General features: G+C 40.6%; 1 protein-coding gene across 2 annotated transcripts in view; it reads right to left on the bottom strand.

The window, feature by feature from the left end:
- SCAPER (S-phase cyclin A associated protein in the ER) overlaps positions 1-18,884 on the bottom strand; it is a 136,043-nt gene extending 117,159 nt beyond the window's left edge. The window contains exons 1-5 of one of the 2 annotated variants that reach the window (XM_058033388.1): positions 18,829-18,884; positions 16,982-17,057; positions 14,478-14,595; positions 8,766-8,836; positions 4,777-4,974 (exon numbers count right to left, since the gene is read on the bottom strand). In XM_058033388.1, coding sequence (XP_057889371.1) covers positions 4,777-4,974; positions 8,766-8,836; positions 14,478-14,595; positions 16,982-17,057; positions 18,829-18,884 — 519 coding nt within the window. Of the gene's footprint in view, positions 1-4,776; positions 4,975-8,765; positions 8,837-14,477; positions 14,596-16,981; positions 17,058-18,653; positions 18,673-18,828 lie in introns of those variants that run through there. The other variant, XM_058033389.1, reaches the window with a different exon arrangement.
- Positions 18,885-19,096: the final 212 nt, after the last annotated feature.

The following is a 19,096-nucleotide window of genomic DNA, read 5'->3' as shown; positions in this document are numbered from 1 at the left end:
CCTGTTACCTTCTCCTCTCTGTTCTGCATGTTTCTTTTTTGTTTTCCCTTCTTTTCTCCAGCTTTCATTGATCTCTCTGCTTGCCATGTATTTATCTCAAAGTAGGACTTCTACTTGCCATGTATTTATCTCAAAGTAGGACTGTCAGAACCCAGGGCATCCCTCTGGCTGTCCTGAGCAGCCAAGACCCCTGCCAGGGGGCTCAGAGACCCTGGCACAGAGCCCAAAACACCTGTGGGCTTGATTATGACCTGTGGAGCAAGTTACCAACCTTATATGAAGATCAGCAAGCCATAACAGTTTAGGCAGAATAATAGTGAAGTTATCACAGGGTGGAAAAGTAGATTTGGGGTTTCTAGAATGGGGGTTCAGGAGGCAAGATGGAGGGAACTGGGTGTGTCCAGCCTTTCTCCTTCTTCTTCTTGGCCTCCATCTTCTGCTGTGATGTTGGCACTTACAGACTGGTTTAGAGTAGAAGCTCACTGTCTAACATAGGTGACAGGTATTGGAAAGTAATTGTAAATATTGTACAGGTAGTTTTTAGTACAAACACATAACACAGCCCTGGGGACAGGCAGAGTGCCTCTGGTGCCTCTGTCTGTCCTGCTGAGCTGACCTCAGCAGGACAGGAGAAAGAATTTTATAGATAAGATACAATAAACAACCTTGAGACCAAGAAATGAAGAGCTCTGACTCCATCTTCAAGCGCCGGGCTGGGCAAAGAGACTTTCTAAGGTATCTCAGGTTCACTCTGACAAGTCAGAGACCCCTACAGGTGAGCCTATAAATGACTTTGTAACCAACAAAGACCTTCAAGAGCAGCTACATGGGAGCCATCCTCAGTCAGGACTCAGGTCCTAGATAGGCCCATTGAAATCCCATTTTACAGAATGGAAGTGCACTTCAGGAAGCCCTTAACCACTTTGAAATGTCCCTTCATGCATTTATTCTCCCATTCTCAAAAAAGGAAGAGGCAAACATGGAAGGACCAAAGACTATAGGATTTTAAGGTTACTCCAACTCAAAACAGTAGTACATGCATCAGGGAAATTAATTCAGTCACCACATCTGTACTTTAGCTTATTAGCCAAGCTAATGGGTTCTATTTTATAAACCATGTCTACCTTATGCTGTTTCATTATTTATACTGAATATTTTAGTTTATGTATTTACCAAAATAAACTCAATTTTTTTATACTGGAACATTAGCTTTTAGCACACAAACTATGTTCCTTCCTTCTTTTTTTAAATGTATGTTTTCAAGGTTAACTGGGTGTTTCAGTAATTTGACACAAAAATTGCTTCCAAAAATTCCTTGCAGCCTTTTCATACAGTTAAATTACAGATAATTAAAGCCAGCTCTGGGGTTGGTTCAACCACTGTGATTGTCAAAGTGATTCTTACAGCTCTGGGAAAGGATGAAAGGAAGCAGCTCCTCTAGACAAAGGACTCTCCTTATATCAACTTCAGTATGTGACAAACAATATTTTAAGCAAGCACACAGTCTCCTACACCCAAGTGTTAAATCACCACATCTGGCCTCAGCTGCTCCTCACTGATGCACCTTCAGCATGGCAGCCACAATCCCCTGCCTGACAAGGATGTGCTCCAAAGGACCACAACCATTTCCAAAGGAAATTTTCTCCAGAAGAATTAATGCAGTGGCACATGCAAGGACTCAATCACACCAAACTTAAATACACACATACACATATATACACACATATATGTCTGGTGCAAAGGATGGAGAGGAACACGGATACCCAGACTAAAAGACATGCTGGCTTTTCTGAGTAGACCTCCAGAAACTAATCTCAGGTGAAAAGACAAGAGATTGTACAGACTCTAAGTAATGCTAAACAGCAATGTAAAAAGAATATAGAACAAATTTTTTAAATTATAAGATTCAGCTTTTTTGAAAGGAAAAGAGCAGCTGTGTAGACATGGATTCTTACACAGCTGAAGCTCTTAATTCATTCCAGGAGGAAGACACCTCCAAAATTAAATTAGTTTGATGTTCTTCTATACTTGCTGTATCATTAGTTGTTGGATCCAGTTGCTCAAGCTCTATCAAAAAAGGGTTTACCTGAGTGTGTAGTGTTTCTGTTTATATATACAGACACACACACATAAATACAAACTCAGTTGCTGAGACACCTGAAAACACCAGAGCAGAACAGCAGCTGAAGACATCTGCTGCATTAACCAAAACTGACTGACAGAATCTGCCTTCTATCCATCTAAAGATCTTTTGGTCTTAATACCTTTTATCATACAGCAGGGGATTTAAAGGCATTACCATTTCTGCTCTGCCTACACTTGCCACCCAAACCTAGAAAACAGCAGGTAAAATATTCATATAAACACACAAAACCTCAGCTAATATAGACAATATCCACACAATTTGCATTTCAAATGTTGAAGGTTACAGCCATATCTACTAGGACATATTTAGTCTTTTATCATTATTGCACAAGCTGATTTATGTAGAGTGAGATGATGCCTAAACTTGAGAACTATTTCAGAAATAATTCAGCCATGTTCATTACACCTTTCCACACAAAGCATCCAAGCCATATCTATATATCTACACACATGATTGGAGAGTTCTCAGTTCCAAATCAATAGCAGAATACCAACTTCAGCAGAGCCCAAAGCTGAGGAAATACACACAAGCACTGATCCTCTTACACACATTGCCACTGTTTGGATCCTCACCACAACCCTTCTGTCTGCAGTTTCAACCACAAACAGCCACCAGAGGCCTCTCCCACTGGGGAGCATCAAACATCTTCAGTGACAACACAATCGATAAAACTGCAGCAGCTCCTAGGACAGGGGACAGAAAAGGCACAAAATACAAAAACCCCAACTAACACTTCTATACCAGGTTAAACAGAAGGTATAAAATGCCAGAAGTTGTCATATTTCATTTCTACATGGGTCCTCTTAGAAAACAACTTTTGTACAACTACAATGGTTAAATGGAATAGCACCTGCCCATTTGACTGAGCCACAAGTTTAAAGAGTCAAAATTAAGGAAGTTTTTGATAATGTGAATTTATCTTAATTGAAAGGATTTTTCAAAATACCACTTAAAAAAATGAAGGAAAGGTTAGCAGTGGGACCATTTTGGTTTCTTATTTAATATTATTTCCCACCTATGTCCAACAGTCAAAATGGGAGAAACTCAACTGTCTGTCAAAACCACCATAAAATAATGACAAATAATAGAATTTATAGAAGAGAAACATTATTAGTAAAAATTCTTTGCCAAGACTAAGCAGTTTCACACTTCATAACTTAATTAACAGAAATGATAGTAATTTATGAAAAGAATAGTCATAATTTAACAGTAACCTGGAAAAGAAAATCCCAGACAAAAGACCACAGCACAAACACATATTCCAGCTGCTTAGGTAAGGCACACTTGTGCTGAGAAAAAAGATCTTTTGAAAGGTAAGAGTGACATGAACATTACATAAGTTTCACAGCATTTGATACTGGACTGCCCTGTTTGCTCATTTTTGGTTTTTTTCACCTCTGTTTTGCAAACAAGTAACCTGAGCCACACAGATACATACATCATTGTCAAGAGTCTGCTGAAATGAAGACTTTTCACTCAGGCTATGTCTGTCCCCATCCTAAAGCAGATCAAGTAGCCCGATTAAAATGTTGAACGGTATCTAACCCCCAAAAGATGTGATAATGACACAAATAGGCTTCTGTTCTTTCAGTCACAAAAGTTTAAAATGCTAATTTAATTACAGTGCAAGGTTGGCTGACTTTCTTAAACCAAAAAATTCTACAGAAAGTTTCCTGAGCAGGAAGACAGTTCAGTAACAAAATGTTAAATTGTGTTAGACCAACGAGAGATTTGGAAGCCTCTGAGCTACTGTTCAGTTCTCAAAGCTGCTTTCAATGAAATGTATTTGTACACTAATCTCAATAGCAATTTGGCTGTGTCTGATTACAGCAGAGAATGAGATGCATAGGATAAGAAAAAAGTTTACTTAAATTGATATATGATTTTTTTTACAGTGATTAGATAATCATTTCCAGAATGTGTTGAGTTTCCAGCCATGTTTAATACAAAAACAAAGTCATCTCTTTAACATTTCTTGTATAATGTATTCTGACTTCTCTTAATGCTTGTGATAAATTCCATTGCCAAAGCATGAGTGATTTTTATAAATGACAAGGGTATTTCTAAAAATCTACTAGAAAATCACAATAAAATGTGAACCAGATGCACAAGCCATTACAAATCCAGGTTGTTTGAAACTGGAAATGTCTTACAGTGACATCCCAACCACCAATCACTTTCTTAACAAAGGGAGAATGAGAAGAGTGATAACTATCACTGCAGAAAGGGAGCAGAGTGTAATTAAGCCACTTAACAGCAAGCAAATGAATGTGAAAAAGGCTGAACTACAACAGTGCCACCTACAGTAAAGGACATTACTGGGAAAAAGAAATCAATCAGTGCTTAGTCACAAAAATAACAAAATCAGAACTCAATTAACAAAGTCTGATTTCACCAAACAGCTGAGCTCTAATAATATAATTATATAAAGATTAGTCCTTGCTCAAGATGAAAGCATTTTCTTAAATATGAATATATATGTCCCCAGCTTTTCTATCTAAAAGCCTGTACAAAATGCAAATGAAAACGTAACATGTTTCTGAAGCTCTAATTCCTCATTTACCTTGTTTCTAAAATATAAAAAAAAGCCAGCTAGAAGGCAGGTAGGCAAAGGAGAGCTGGGGCATTACCTTGCACTCCACCACACTCTGGTCTGACTCGCAGGTGACGTAGATCTCATCCACGGCCCGCCGCAGGTTGTCAAACAGGAACGCCCAGTAGCGAGCCCGCAGATCCACCTTCCGAGGCTGCCTGGCTTTTGTGGGGCTTTTGTCAAAGCTCTTGTCTCCAGCTCCTGCTGCTGCTAATTTACAGTCCAAGGTACTGTTCTGAGAACACGAAGGTACAAGGGGAAAGGAGAACAGCAAACAGAAGCGTGGTAAGGAGTTGGGTTTCTGTGCAACACACCTTTCACCAACATACTGAAACACCCATAAACGAGCACGTCTTCACTGAAGACATCATTGCACTCACTTGAGGTTTTCAACACACACTCTCTTAAATACAGGCAGCACTTATGATCAAGTAGATTCTGTTTCTTTGACAGTTATAATATTTGCATTCCACACAGTATGAGATACTCTGCCTCTCAGCACACTGGAAAGATACATTTTCTAATTACATATCCTGTATTACTTTTTCTGACAGATGTGCATATCCAGAGGTGAAAATAGCATTTTACTAAAAAACATACCAGCAACATTCCACCACAGGGAAATTCTATTACCAAGACATTACATATGACATGATTGTTTTTAAACCCTCATGGCAAAACGTGTTCATGCCAGTGAAATGCACCCTAAAACACAGATTTAACTGACCCAGCACTGCTTTGCTGCACAGGTGCAGGGGACAGCCAACATGTGTGGAAACCCAGGGCACCAGGAATATTTCTCTGTCTGCTCTGGAGTGTCCTGATCCCCAGGGGAGCACTGACTTTGACCCTCATTCCTGGAGAAAGTTTCCTAGACTTCAAGATAGACTGGAATCCACAAAAGTGTGAAATAGATTATAGAGAGTGGTGTAGGTGTATTACTTGGTGAGAAATTTAGGTTTTGGGATTTTTAAAATGTGAACAGAGTTGTGGATGGAAGCAAGATGGAAGGCACAGGGCATTGTCCTGGGTTTCTTCTTCTTGCTTCTTCTTCCTTCCACATAGGTTTGGGTGGCATTTTGTAATTGGACAGAAAAGTCTGCACTGGGGGCCCTTTGGGATCAGTTATTGGGTTAAAAGGGAAAATAATCTAGGTGTCAGTTCTTAATTGGATAGTTTAGTCTTAAAAGCCCTTGTAACAAGAGACTGTGGGCCATTTTGTGCCTTCTAATGAAAAGCTGAACTCACAGCAGTGAGAGTGTTTTACTGACAAGAAATAAACACTTGATTCCAACACAAATTACTGTCTCAAGCACCTTCAATCCAGACCCAGAAAAACCAATGACTGATACCCCCAAAAACATGCTAGTGCTTATGCTCTCATCTGCTTTTGTGGTGAGATGCTAATTTTTCTGTAAGTTGCAGAAGAATGGGCACCTGATTTACTACAATCACACCAACATCTCTGCTACCCTTACATATATCTCCAAGTGCTTCAGCTGTACTCCAGATGAACCCCAGTTAATGTATGCATGAGAGTCATGCTCAGAAAGATGCATGGCATAAACAACCAATGAAAAGCAATTTCAGAAGGGTTTCATATTTTTTTCTTCCATTACATAAGTCACCTTTTAACAAACTGCTAGGAAAAAAGATGCTCCTAGGCTGAGGCCTTGTGTAAAAACATTTAAAGCAAAGCTTATATTCTGGCTAATTTATAGCTCCTTGAAACTACTGTTTATAATGAAGCAAGTTCAACTCCAGAATCATAAATAGCTACATTAAAATAACAGTGCTACCTGTTGCTGTCTGTATTTATAAAATGTGACCTCAGCAAAGTAATTAGGTTTACAGTCAGTCAGATAATATTGCTGATAAAAAGGATCAGTTTTGGAATGGGAAACCTGCATAATTCCCACTCTTTGAAAGATACTGTTCAAACCTATCTTTAAAAGACAATGTCACCGAATATATTTTGTATTTAGCAACAAATGTATCCATCTGCTGTATTTGGCATCCATTTATCTTCTCCCTTATATGTCAGCCATATTTTAATGAGAAAAACACCTTGTGTAGGCTCTGTAAGCCACAGCAGCTCCACCATTATCCTGTAAGCAGACTTTCAGGGTCTCAGTAAAACCCAAGCAACATTTACTGCTACCAATGGTCCAGCAAAACACCTTTGAAAGGACAAAAGCCTCTGATTTCTTGTAGACACTATCACACAAGCAGGCTAGCATTAAATCAGCATTAAAGAGAAAAAGCATTTTAACTTGCAGCAATAGTTCAAACCTTCAAGTGCAGAAGATGCAAAGCTGATGCACCTTTGAAGTTAACAGACATGGAAACACCACTTCTTACATCCCAAGTAACCCAGCATGGATGATGAAAGTGGTATTAAACTGAATCTCTTGGTGTTTTTTATTTTGTTTCTTTCCCTCCTAATAGTTTCAGTAGTTGCCTTGGAATTGTGGAAAGTATGCAATCTATATTTATACTCCTGGGATGCCAAAATTTATTGAATGTTTATTTGCCAGCACCCTACTGAAAGGAAGATGAGGTTGGTAAGACCATATGAAACAGCTCTTGTAAGTTTATTTTCTTGAGATTAGTGGCCCATTTATATGCAAAGGAAAATTAAAAGTGAAAGCTCAACAAAACTAAGCCAAAAAAGAAAAAGCCACCAATTACAGCAGTATCCAGTGTCTGAAAAGCAGCAGCAATGAAGGTGCTGAATGCCAGATTGAGATGTCAAGCTGCACAGACACTCAGCAGTGCTCAAACCTCAACTGAAGCCACCAGGAATGCACTGTGTCAGTGACAGGAGCCTCAGCACAGCAATCCCACACTGGGTAGCAACCAAGCATTCCCCTGAAAACTCAGGGTTCACATAACCCCAGGTGAGACAGAACCCACAGTGCACATTGCTCTCCACCTCCCTCTTCTGGGGCACACCCTGAGAGGGAGCCCCAGGCACACCAGGGACACCCCCTGGCACACCAAGGGAGCCCCAGGCACACCAGGGACACCCCCTGGCACACCAGGGGAACCCCAGGCACACCAGGGACACCCTGTGCCACACCAAGGGAGCCCCAGGCACACCAGTGACACCCCCTGGCACACCAGGGACACTCCCCTGGCACACCAAGGGAGCCCCAGGCACACCAGTGACATCCCCCTGGCACGCCAGGGGAAGCAGCACACACTGTGTCTGTAATGCAGCAGTGTGTGAGCAGAGAACACAGCTGCCAAACTGAACTGGGAAAGCAATGCCTGGGTTTGAAAGATGCAAATACATCTCTATGGAAGCAGAACATTTTTCTTTTTTCAAAAAATAACATTTTCCATATGCTTTATTACCAAATTCTGACAGGCTGCCTCAAAACATTAAATGGCTAAAGCTGTACTAATGGCTAAATCCATGAATCAAAGAAAAACAGTGGTTAAAAATATTAAACATGAGGAAAGATTGAGGTATTACTTTATTAATGTAATAAAGGTTGTCATTCACAGAGAGAAAAAAAAAAAACTGAATAAAAATAGGAGCAGTATCTTCTTTACAAGTCTCATTCAAACTTACTTTCCAGTCCTAACTCTTAGAAATTTTACTCACTTGGACTCTTCTCCAAATTAAGATATACTGACTTGAGCCACTAACACATGAGGTAAAGAAATTTCCTTTAACTAGGAACTGGGAAGAAAGGCAGCCCTTGTATAAGCAGCATACTTACAGCAAGACTATCCTATATCATTTTATTGAACAGCCCTTTCCTTAAAATAGCCTCAATGCCAATAAGTCAAGTGTGCCAGGGGCTGGGAAGTGCCAAAAGGAAAGGCTGAGCAAGATAACCTAAATTCTGGCAATTTTAACTTCTGAATACTTGACTTTGAAATTCAGATGCTTTGAAAATACAATGCATGCACAGTTTTAGAAAAGTATTAATCAGCCACCAATATACCAGTGATCTCACAGAAAAACAGTGTTGTGTCATCTATTTTATGTCACAGTAAGAAATGAGCAGATACCTGTTTTGCAGTCTTGTGTGTTCCTTGAGTCACCCTTTTTGTTTTTCCCCCAGATTGCCATTTCGATTTTCCTGTGGGAGAAGCAACTGTTTTAATCAACAATAATGATTTTAATTAAATAGAGCACTCTAAAATGCACATATCTCATCTTGCAATGTACTGAGAGGGGCACAATTTCTGAGTTAAGAGGTTTGGCAAATTTTATATTCAAAATATATATTCCAGTGTTTAGAATGTGGATAATGCCAGAAAACACTAGAGAATGAAAAAATACAAGAAAGGCAAGACACACAGACTTCATTTAACAAAGGTAAGCTTTGAGTTTTCAGTGCCTCTAAAAATCATACAATTACAATCTACATGTCAAACATTATTCTAGCTTTCCATATAAATTTTAAGAAGTCTGCTTTTGATTGATTGCTCAATCAGCTACTATAGAATTAAAAAAAGAAATACATTTATTAGGAAAACCAAATGTAATGATTTAGTTCTTCTGGAGCTGTTCTGCCAAGAAAGATGGGAAAAAACAGAACTTAGGTCAGGATTTAGTTCATCAACATTTAGACAGCCAAAGGAAGAGAGAAAAACACTCACAGAACACAAGTCATCCTCCTTTAGACATGAAATCCCTTCTCAAACATACCTGTCTTCCTCCACTGTTTATACAAAGTGACTTTAGCAACTATGCTTCCAAAATCAGTTTAAATTCCCCCAGTCAGAGGGGGTGATCCCAGGTCTCAGTGCAGCACTGGTGGCAATTAACTGATTCAGAGTTATCTTTGCATAGAAAAATCTGTGTTAGCCTAGACCAACCTGATCTGTGTGCACTTAATCTTTGAGATTTGCTATAGGGTAATGTAAAAAGAATTATTCCTCCAAGTATCTAAACTTGCTCAACACAGAAATCATAGGATCCAGTTACCAAAAATGTAAGCAAGTTAAGAAAAAACAGTAACTATGGCCAGAGTTTTCTCTAGCAAAGATTAAATCCAAAGAGAAGTTTCAAGATTATTTAGCTGGATGAAGCCAAGCAAAGCAATGCATTAGTTGAATACAGTCCTCCCTAGACCATGGAGATATTCTTAAATTTCAGAATTGTCCAGTTGAGTTTTTAACAGTTGAGGCCAAATTCCCAAATGCAGCCCAGCTGTTTTACATTGCTCTGGTTATGTAAAGTAGCTGCAAACCTGTCCTAATCAAGCAATGGTACAGATGGTTTGCACAGCTGGTTTGGATCATTGGCTATTCCAGGCAACAAGGCTTTTAATTTAAAACAAATTAAAAATTATTTGCTTGATAATTCATTTTTAAAATGCTACATTAGCCAAAAAACTAATATACTGAACTCAATTTAGCAGCATTTAGGGGAAAAAAAAATCATTCAGGCACTACCTGTATAAAACCTTCCTAGTCACTAAAAAGCTTGAACTGGGGAACAGTTCCATGGCAGACTTCTGATAACAGAACTATTTCAAACTTCTGATTGAAATCTCTCTTATGATGTGATTTACATTCTGCAAAGACAAGGTTTTGAAGGCAATGGCATCCAGGACTTGCACAGAGAAAAGGTTTGCCACAAATAAGGGTTCACTAAAATTAAAAAGGGGCAGAGAACACATCAAGTTGCAGAATTTTTAGATTCTATAAAATCCAGAATAACAATTCTTCATCTAAGATCTGTAAAAATGTCTGAGCAAGTCATTGCATTTCAGCAGCAGCCACATTTTCAAGCTTTCTTGTTCCTTGTTCATTATTTTACAATAATGGCTCTGGTAATGAGAAGATTATTTCTGCTTTTGTCTCTCTATACTCCCAAGCAGTGGCAGCAGTGCCCAATGGCTGTTTGTATGTTCAGGGTGACTGGTGTGTAACTGGTGTGTAACTGGTGTGTAGCTACACCTTGCTGGCATTGCTAAGAGAGGCCCAGACTTCACTGACACCTGAAGGGCACCCCCTGCTAGCAACTGACTGAAGTGTAAGGAGAGAACAATGGTGACACAAGATCATCTCCTTTAGTTATTAAGTTGCCCATGTGAAATATATAAAGTATCAAAGTTCTGCAGCATTGGAGGAGCTATAGCCATATTTTACACTAGAAGTTCATTTCCTCCCTGTCTGCTGTTTAAATATGAAGCACACAGGGCTTATGATTTGTGAAGTCTTCCTGTCCAAAAAGCAGAGGTGCCAATACCTGCCAAAAACCCCCAGTGATAACCTATTTTCAAAAGCTATCTTTTACCTAACAACCTCAATAACCATCCTGCTCACCTCTCCCTTTTGGATAGTTTTACTGGTATGGGACATGTGGGAATTGCCTTCACATCTAGGAGTTAATTGCTGCCTTCATTTCTGTCCTGGCTATGGCAGAAATCAACTGCACACATTGGTTCAATGCCTTTGACACTGCTCATCATCACACCCTCAGCAGAAATGGTCATTTTATACTGAGGAAGCACACTGAAGTTTCTAATCCTATTATGAACCACATCTTCTTACAAGTTTGTAGAGCAGCAGTAGATGCTATTTTTCTAACTGTACTGTGCTAAGGATCTGGAGAAATGAATGCCTTCAAGCACGGATGTAACTAAAATTCTTCGTGTTTTCCCACCTCTAAATTGAATTCCAGCAATAGATTTTGCACAAAATTAATTTTATATATTACTGTAAGGGTCTCACCCAGAATATAATGGCCCTGTATTCACCTACCTGCACTAGACTGGATTCCCATTATTGATTCCAGTGAAATTCAAGGCTTGGAACTGATGAGCCTTTAAGAGTCCCCTTCCCTCCACACTTATTTTCTGCAGCAGTTTCCTGCTAAAACAGTGGAATATGCTGCAAGCTCCCCAAAGTGTGCCAGGTACCTTTCAACCACTAAAATATGTTTCCTTACCCTGAAATGCTTAATCTGCAAATGAATTCTGTATGGCAAGAGCCCAAGTGATTTTAAACAAATAGGGAACAGGAAGAGAACAGTCACAAATACCAGATTTTCCAATTTTTCTACACATCTCAAAGTTCCAAAGGTATCTTACCATCTATTAACATTTACATGTCAAGCCTCTGCAATTTTTAACTGTTGCTCATTAGTGTGTAGTTGCTTATCTGCATTCAGTGCCTCAAACTTAACTCTAGGCATGTGAAATAATTACAAAGGAAAAAATTCTGAAACCCTTCATTGGAATTATCACAGCTTTCCAAGGTGGGCAAAAGCAATGTGACTGCAATTGGTGACTGCTGGCTGCAGGTTTGGAATGCAAATTCCATTCTGGAGACAAAAGACCAGAAGAGTGAATTTTTCTCTTTCAAGACTCCTCCTGAGACACCAAGCTGACAATAGGGTTGATTAGTTTATCCAGCAGAATCTGCTGTGTGCTACTGAATTCTGTGAAGGAGTATCTGAATTTCAGTGGTTGGAAAGTGTTACAGTCACTCTCTCTCCTAGACCATCACCACTGTGTCTGGGATTCTGTCATGGCATTGATCTGTACTCATAATTAGAATTTCAGATCTGACATAACTGGGGTGCACACTGCTCCAAAACACACAACAGACCTATCACCTGCCAGTCCAGAAATCTCTTTCCTTTTTAAGGAAATACTGCTTACTGGCTGGAACTATGTATTTTCAGAATGGAATCAGGAGGTTTTGATTTCTCTTTTATCTATGTATGCTATATAAATGACACAAGTCTTTCAGAGTAAGAGGAAAAAATGGGAAGGAGAACACAAGCACACAATTTTTAAAGGAAATAGAAAAAGGACACAAATGGAAAAGGTGAATTCAACATTTTAATTAATCAATCCTCTATAAAACCCTCTATAACCCTAGTAATAAAAAGTGCTCATACCTTCACTGTGTCTGGAAAAAAAATCTCATTATGAATAACAGTATATAATTTAAAATGTTGAATCACACACTGGTGCTGCCAAATCAATACCTCTGAACATTATGAGCAGAAGAAACTGCCCAAACACAAAATTCTGCTTTGTACAGGAGAGTGGCAGGATTGGCTCAGGCACCCTGAACCTTTGGCCTGATTTACACAACCCTTGAACAAGTCAGAACTGTCCTAATCCATAATGTTGCTGTGTCATCCCTCAGGGACACAGCACACATGGAAGGAGCAGTAAAAAATGAACCAGAGCTCAGTGACACCGACATAAACACCCCCCATGCCAGGCAAGGGCCAAGAGATAAAGGATTGGCTCTGCCAGGCTTTCACTAACCACAAGTTCCTTTTCACAGGGAAATTTTCCATCAGGCAATAATCATCAGATCCTTTGCATTGTGCAAAAAGGTCACTTATCATTTAAGAAACATTAAAAAGAAAGCAGCACTGACAAAGTTTTAAAACTAAAATGGGGCTAATATGACCAAAAGAGGAAAGGAAAATATGACCAAAGGTAATTAATACAGCTACTTGGATTTTAATTACTGTACATAACTACTATTCAATGAAAGCTAAAAATTCACTTTTACATTCATTTATCATGGTTTAGCAGAATTTGTTAGAGCAAACATTCATCTACAACTCAGAGACATTTTGAAGGAAAAAGCGTTAAAGTTTCTAAAATAATATTACAAGCAAGGTAGTATTCAAAAATAACAAATCTTTACACAGAAAGTGAATCAACCCACAAGTTGCTCAAAAATACTACTGGAAATACACAGCATGTTCCCTTACCACACACACATTCACATCACTACCTTCCCCAGAACTGCAATTGGGAATCTGGAAATACTTTGGGCCCCAATTCTACTCTGCTTTCAGACAGTTGAAACTTTGCATCAGACATAGGGTGAATTATCTTGCACCTTAAGACATAACATTTGTTAGAAATGTCTTTTCCACTGGCAGAATCACAGAGCAGCTGAGTTGGAAGGAACCTCTAGAGATGGTTTAACTCAACCTCCAGGCTGCCCAGAGCTATGTCCAGGGGGGTTTTGAGCATCTCCAAGGAAGATGATGCCCACAGTTTTTCAAGGCAACTGGTTCCCATGTTCAACCATCTCCACAGCATAAAAAAATTTACTTTTAGACACTTAAAATCTGCAGCACCTGGACAGGGACATGCAGCTACAAGAATATTTGAGATGAAGTTCTCAAAACCAGCATTCAGACATCTGGAACAGCTCGAGTAGGATAAAAATAAAAGTCAGTTCCTGGCTCCTTAAGTCATCATACCACAAGAGAGTATTACAGCAGTAATAAAACTGTTCTGAGGACTTGCATTACAGAAAGCTGTCCTCACATATCCCCTTCTTTAGAGAGTCTTCATTGGCATCTACCAAAGCTGAAGTTATCCCAAAAGAAACTTCCAAATTTCTTTGTTTTACAACACAGAGAGAAATCTGTTAGATTGTTCTAAGTCATCCCTACAATTCTGAATTCCCCAGTTACAAGAGAGCACTTTAGGACAACATCATTGTGTTACACAACTATCTTGACAACATCAGCAGAAGGAAACAGTCTTAGATGTCACTTGTAGATAAATTAAAACAGTTTTGAATCTGCCACTGGAAGGTTTTACAAAGTGATCTACCAACTGCAAGGCACATTTTGTCAAAAAACTTCTAAATTACACTATGTATGCTAAACAGAATATTTTTAATAGAGAAATTTTATGTAAGGAAAATATTTCCAGATGAGGAACTCCAGCTGACAGAGGGATGGAAGTGCAAAGACCTGGAAGACTGTTAAACACATACCATCATCCTCCTTGTTTTCCAGTGGGACACTCCAGGCTATCAGGTTCCTTGCTGTCCTTCCCTCCTCTGCCACTATTTTCCTCACTTTGTCATGGCTGTTGGAGCGTTGGAAAGAAGCCTGAAAACAAGAAATACATGGATGGGCACACAAGAAAGAAATCTTTGGTCTGACATGTTTTCATCCAGTATGTGGCTACACCATCCAATGTGGTGCTGAATTTTCCTCAAATGTCTGAAACAGGTGGATGCATTCATTTTCATTGCCATTCTTCTGCACAGAAGCAGATTTACTCATCAGCATGGCATGGGAGTTACCACCCAGCCCTCAGGATGGATGGGTACCTTCAGACCACATCACTTTCATTTAATTGCTTGACAATGCTGCTGGGACATCACAGCAGACTTCACAAATGTTTTAATTACCCTGTGTCAATTAGAACTAATTATACAAGCTAAAGGGAGCATGAGACCAAAATACACGTGTTGGCTGATTGGTGAGAGCCTGGAGAAAGGCATGAGCTGTATGGGAACCATGTGAAGCATGAATAAAATGCCAGCTCTCTCACTAAGACAGGAACCTAGAAAGTATTTCCTGGCAACTGTGATGGGCTGTTACTGCAAAGCTGCAACCACTCAAAGACAGAATGAGAGACCCTGGGATGCTCTCCATTTACCCAATAACCAGTTCTTTGCACTTGGGAGGTGCTCCATCACAAGACATCTGAAAACAAGTACATTAAAAGTATTTGTATCAACTGACAGATGTCAGTCAGATAAAGTCTTGCCTCTTCTACAGCGCAGGAAAGTTAGTCCTCACACAATAATTTGCAACAAAGCCAAAAGATGTATGGTGATGATAAACTTATGTACCATGATAGCACAAACTGCTGACCAGGTTAGCTTTAAACACTGGCCAACTTAACCATAAAGGAGTTAAACAAACCTAAGAATTATTTTAGGCACAAACAGACTGATTTTCTGTAGAACTAATCAGGAGGTATATTTTTCCTCTTTTCATTTTTACCATCATATGGCCCAAGCCTGCAACCACTTCTACATCTTTAGAAAGAAAATACAGTAAAGTTACACTAAAAACAAATATAGAAGATGAGTGGCTAGAATTTTTTAAGGCAGCAGGAAAATAACACAAACAAGAAACTCCTTTTACTTTAATGCTGATCTAATAGTTTTTAACTTGGGTTTCTCTCATGCAGATGTCCTCAGTTGCCTTTCTGGAAGTCACAGTGTGCCATCTAGTGCCTCACAGACTGCCCAGAGACACTACCAGGCAACACAACACAGGAAAAAACAGCACTGCTCAATCTGTGAAGTTGTGGAAAACAGAGTAAAATTACAGACCCTGGCCCTAAGCAACTCAAGTAAAGCACATAAAGCCCCCAGAACCTGTACAGAACTGGCTCTAATCTATTCTTATTCTATACAACTAATTGCCTATTCTTGCTGGGAATTTTTAGTAAGTGACCATTTCTGCTGCAGCAAGTTTGGTTTGGGTTTTTAATCCCTTATTGCTTAATGAAGTGAGTCTAAAACTTTGCATTAGTCCACAACAAACTAACTTCCCAAATTATTTATTTTTATTACAAGCCAGAAAAGCTTAAAATGGAACAGTAAGAATCTCATCATGACATTTCAAGGTATTTTGTAGAGCCTAACTTAAAATTCTCATCTCTGTAACCTGGACATCAGTCAAAAGGGAGGCCCAGGCAGGAGTGAGCAATGAGGAACTGCACAGCCAGAAGTGAGAATCACTGTGCCAAAGGCAGGAGTGGCCAGGAACAGCCTTTCCATCTGACAAGAGCTCACTGCAGCCCCCTCCCACACTCTGACCCCTGGCTTTGAGTGCCCCCTCACCTGAATCCCTGCTTATTTGCCACTCAGCTACCCAGAGGAGTTTCCTTCTGCCACATGCTCTGCATACACTCAGGCCAAAGGAGGGACCAGAAACTGCTCAGCCTCAGACAGCAAATGCTTATCATTGAATCTGTACTGCTTCTTGTCATGGCTACAAATCCTAAAGGACCTTTTGTGAGGAATCTTCTTTAAATGATGCTCGTGGATAAAAATACATTGATGTAAAGAAACTGAGCAGTTTCATCCACTGCATTCCCAAGGAAAAGTCATTCAGCTCTAAGCTCAGCCCCTTCTAAGAACACCACAAACATTGAGGGCTTACACTGCAGCACAGCTTGGATGAAAGCAGCTTAAAATGGGAGTCAGCTGAAAAAAAGGAATGCAAAACCCCCACATACTAACACAACTAGAAATTATGCAAAACAGAAGAAATGCTCAGATTTATTCTACTGTAAAATTCCTTTTTGGAGGTTCCTCTCTACAGTGTTAATGAGTAACATTTATTTAGCTCCTAGAATCAATACTTTCATAGAAGGTACAAATGAGCTGATTAATTAATCTCAACATGAAAAATTAGTTTTTCTTGCTGTTGAAAAAACACCATACAGTGTAATAGTTACTGAATGTCTTACCATCATGTTATAGCCTTCCTCTGCATCAACAGGCTCACTTATTACATTTTTGGATGACCCCATTGAGTTTTCATACCTGTGTCAAAAAAATGCAATTAATAATTTTACCTTCAACCAGTTCTAAACTACTTTTAGCTTTCTGGCAGCATTTAGGTCATGTACACCAGATGAGCACAGTAAGGTTGTCAGAAGATAATTTTATTGTGAAGTGTTTGCATTGTTCCTTACTAAAAACAGCCAAAGTCCAAGAAGCAAACAAAAAGAGACTGTCATTACAGAAAAATGGAATTTTATATGTGGTGAGACAGTAAGCAGTACAAAGACTATCAAAACTTTCAAACAAATCACTGCATGGACTGCTCTACAACAGTGATGCAAGTAGAATAATCTTTCCTGGGACAGAGAACTGGGCAAGTTGGTGATCAGTTCAGAAAGAAAAACAAATCAGAGATGCACTAACAATCAGCATCAGCTAATTAATGATCAAGCAAAATAAAACTGAAACTTCTGTTCTCATGGAACTCTAAGATGTGAAGGCTGCTGTACAAGTGAGCTCTGGCAAAGTGAATACTTTATGCAGCTGTAACAGAACCATTGCCACAAATGAAGAAAGTCCACAGGTGCAATTATTTAGAGGTTTATCAAGAATTTCCAAAACAGTGCTAGCAATTCTGAAATAAAGTTAAATCCTTGGCTTTAAGGTTGATAAATTCTAAACAGCTGAGTGCAGTCTATTTTGAGTGCAGTCTAATCTTACTTATCTGAAGAATCAGACACTAAATGGAAATTACAGGCACTTCTAAATTATGCAAGGTCAGGTAAAAAGACAGTATTAACCTTTAATCAGGTCCAAAGTCAGATTTTGTTGGCCTTTACCATGAATGACACTGCTTTAAGCAGACTGTTCAACTGTTCTCACATTACAGAAATAGCTGAATTTTCTATAGGGATTTGGCCCAGCCTGTGCCAACAAGCCCACGGATCTCTGTATGCCTTAAGACAACCTAGTAAACCCATACAAACCAAAATGTAATGCAGTTGGATGGAGTTTTTGAAAACAAAGATTGTACTTCTGCATCACTTCAGCCATCAGAACAGATCCACCACTGAGTCTTCAAACACTGAAGCATCTTAGAAAACATCTCTTGTACAGCAAACTTGATTGTACTCGAGGGATAATAAAAGCAGATTAAACTGACATATATATTTTAGGAGAGAATACGAGGATCCACGTATTTTCCCAGTAGTGCAGTTCACTTGCAAATAATGCAGAAATAGGAATATGTATTTAGAGAACTGCACAGAGAAGGCAGACCCTGAGTACACTGCGAGACCTTCTGTGCTGTCAGCCGTGATTTTGTCTCTGACAGCAAAGGAAGAGCAGGGCTTTACACTAGGAACGACATTAGCAGTTTCTAAGATGCAAACAGCCATACAGCATGTGGCATTTGACACGGGTTCACAGCGAATTTCCTCAGTGAGGGTGCCTCTCCCCTCACGCACAACCCCCGCTGAGGACAGGGGGGCCTGAAGGACCGGCGGGGTCCCAAGCACCGGGACCCCCCTCAGGCTGAGCCCGAGTCTCCCCACGGGCAGTGCGGGAACGCCGCGAGGGGCTGGCTCAGACGAACAGCCCGTTTCTCCCTCAAGGCACGGCCCGACCCACACCCACCGCTCCCGGTCGCCTGTAGCAACCAGGCTATCCGCGCCCCGCCTGGCCGGGCCGTGTGGCGGAGCCGCCCGCCGGGGCTGTGGGGCTGAGGGGGGGTGTGGCGGGCCCGCCGCCATCTTGCCCGCGCCTCCCGCGCGCTGCCCGCTCGCGCCGGGCCCGCGCGCCGGCCACTCACGCTCTCCGCCGCGCCGCGCCGTCCCGCCCGCGCGCGTCCCGCCGCGCTGACGTCATCGCACCCCGCCGCCACCGCCCGCCCGCTGCCGTGCCGGCCCCGCCCGGCCGGCCTGCGCATGCGCGGCGCCTGCCGGTGAGGCGATGCCCTCACCTGGCCCCACGCCTTCCACCCGCCCCGCCCGATGCATGCCCGGCCCGCGCCGGTGGGGCGGTGCCCTCGCCTGGCTGCACACCTGGCCCCACACCTTCTACCCGCCCCGCCCGATGCG

The sequence above is a fragment of the Melospiza georgiana genome, chromosome 13 (assembly GCF_028018845.1).
Source record: "Melospiza georgiana isolate bMelGeo1 chromosome 13, bMelGeo1.pri, whole genome shotgun sequence".
Lineage (NCBI taxonomy): Eukaryota > Metazoa > Chordata > Aves > Passeriformes > Passerellidae > Melospiza > Melospiza georgiana.
The sequence above is the reverse complement of the archived record's forward strand: the minus strand, read 5'-3'. Positions and strand labels throughout refer to the sequence as shown.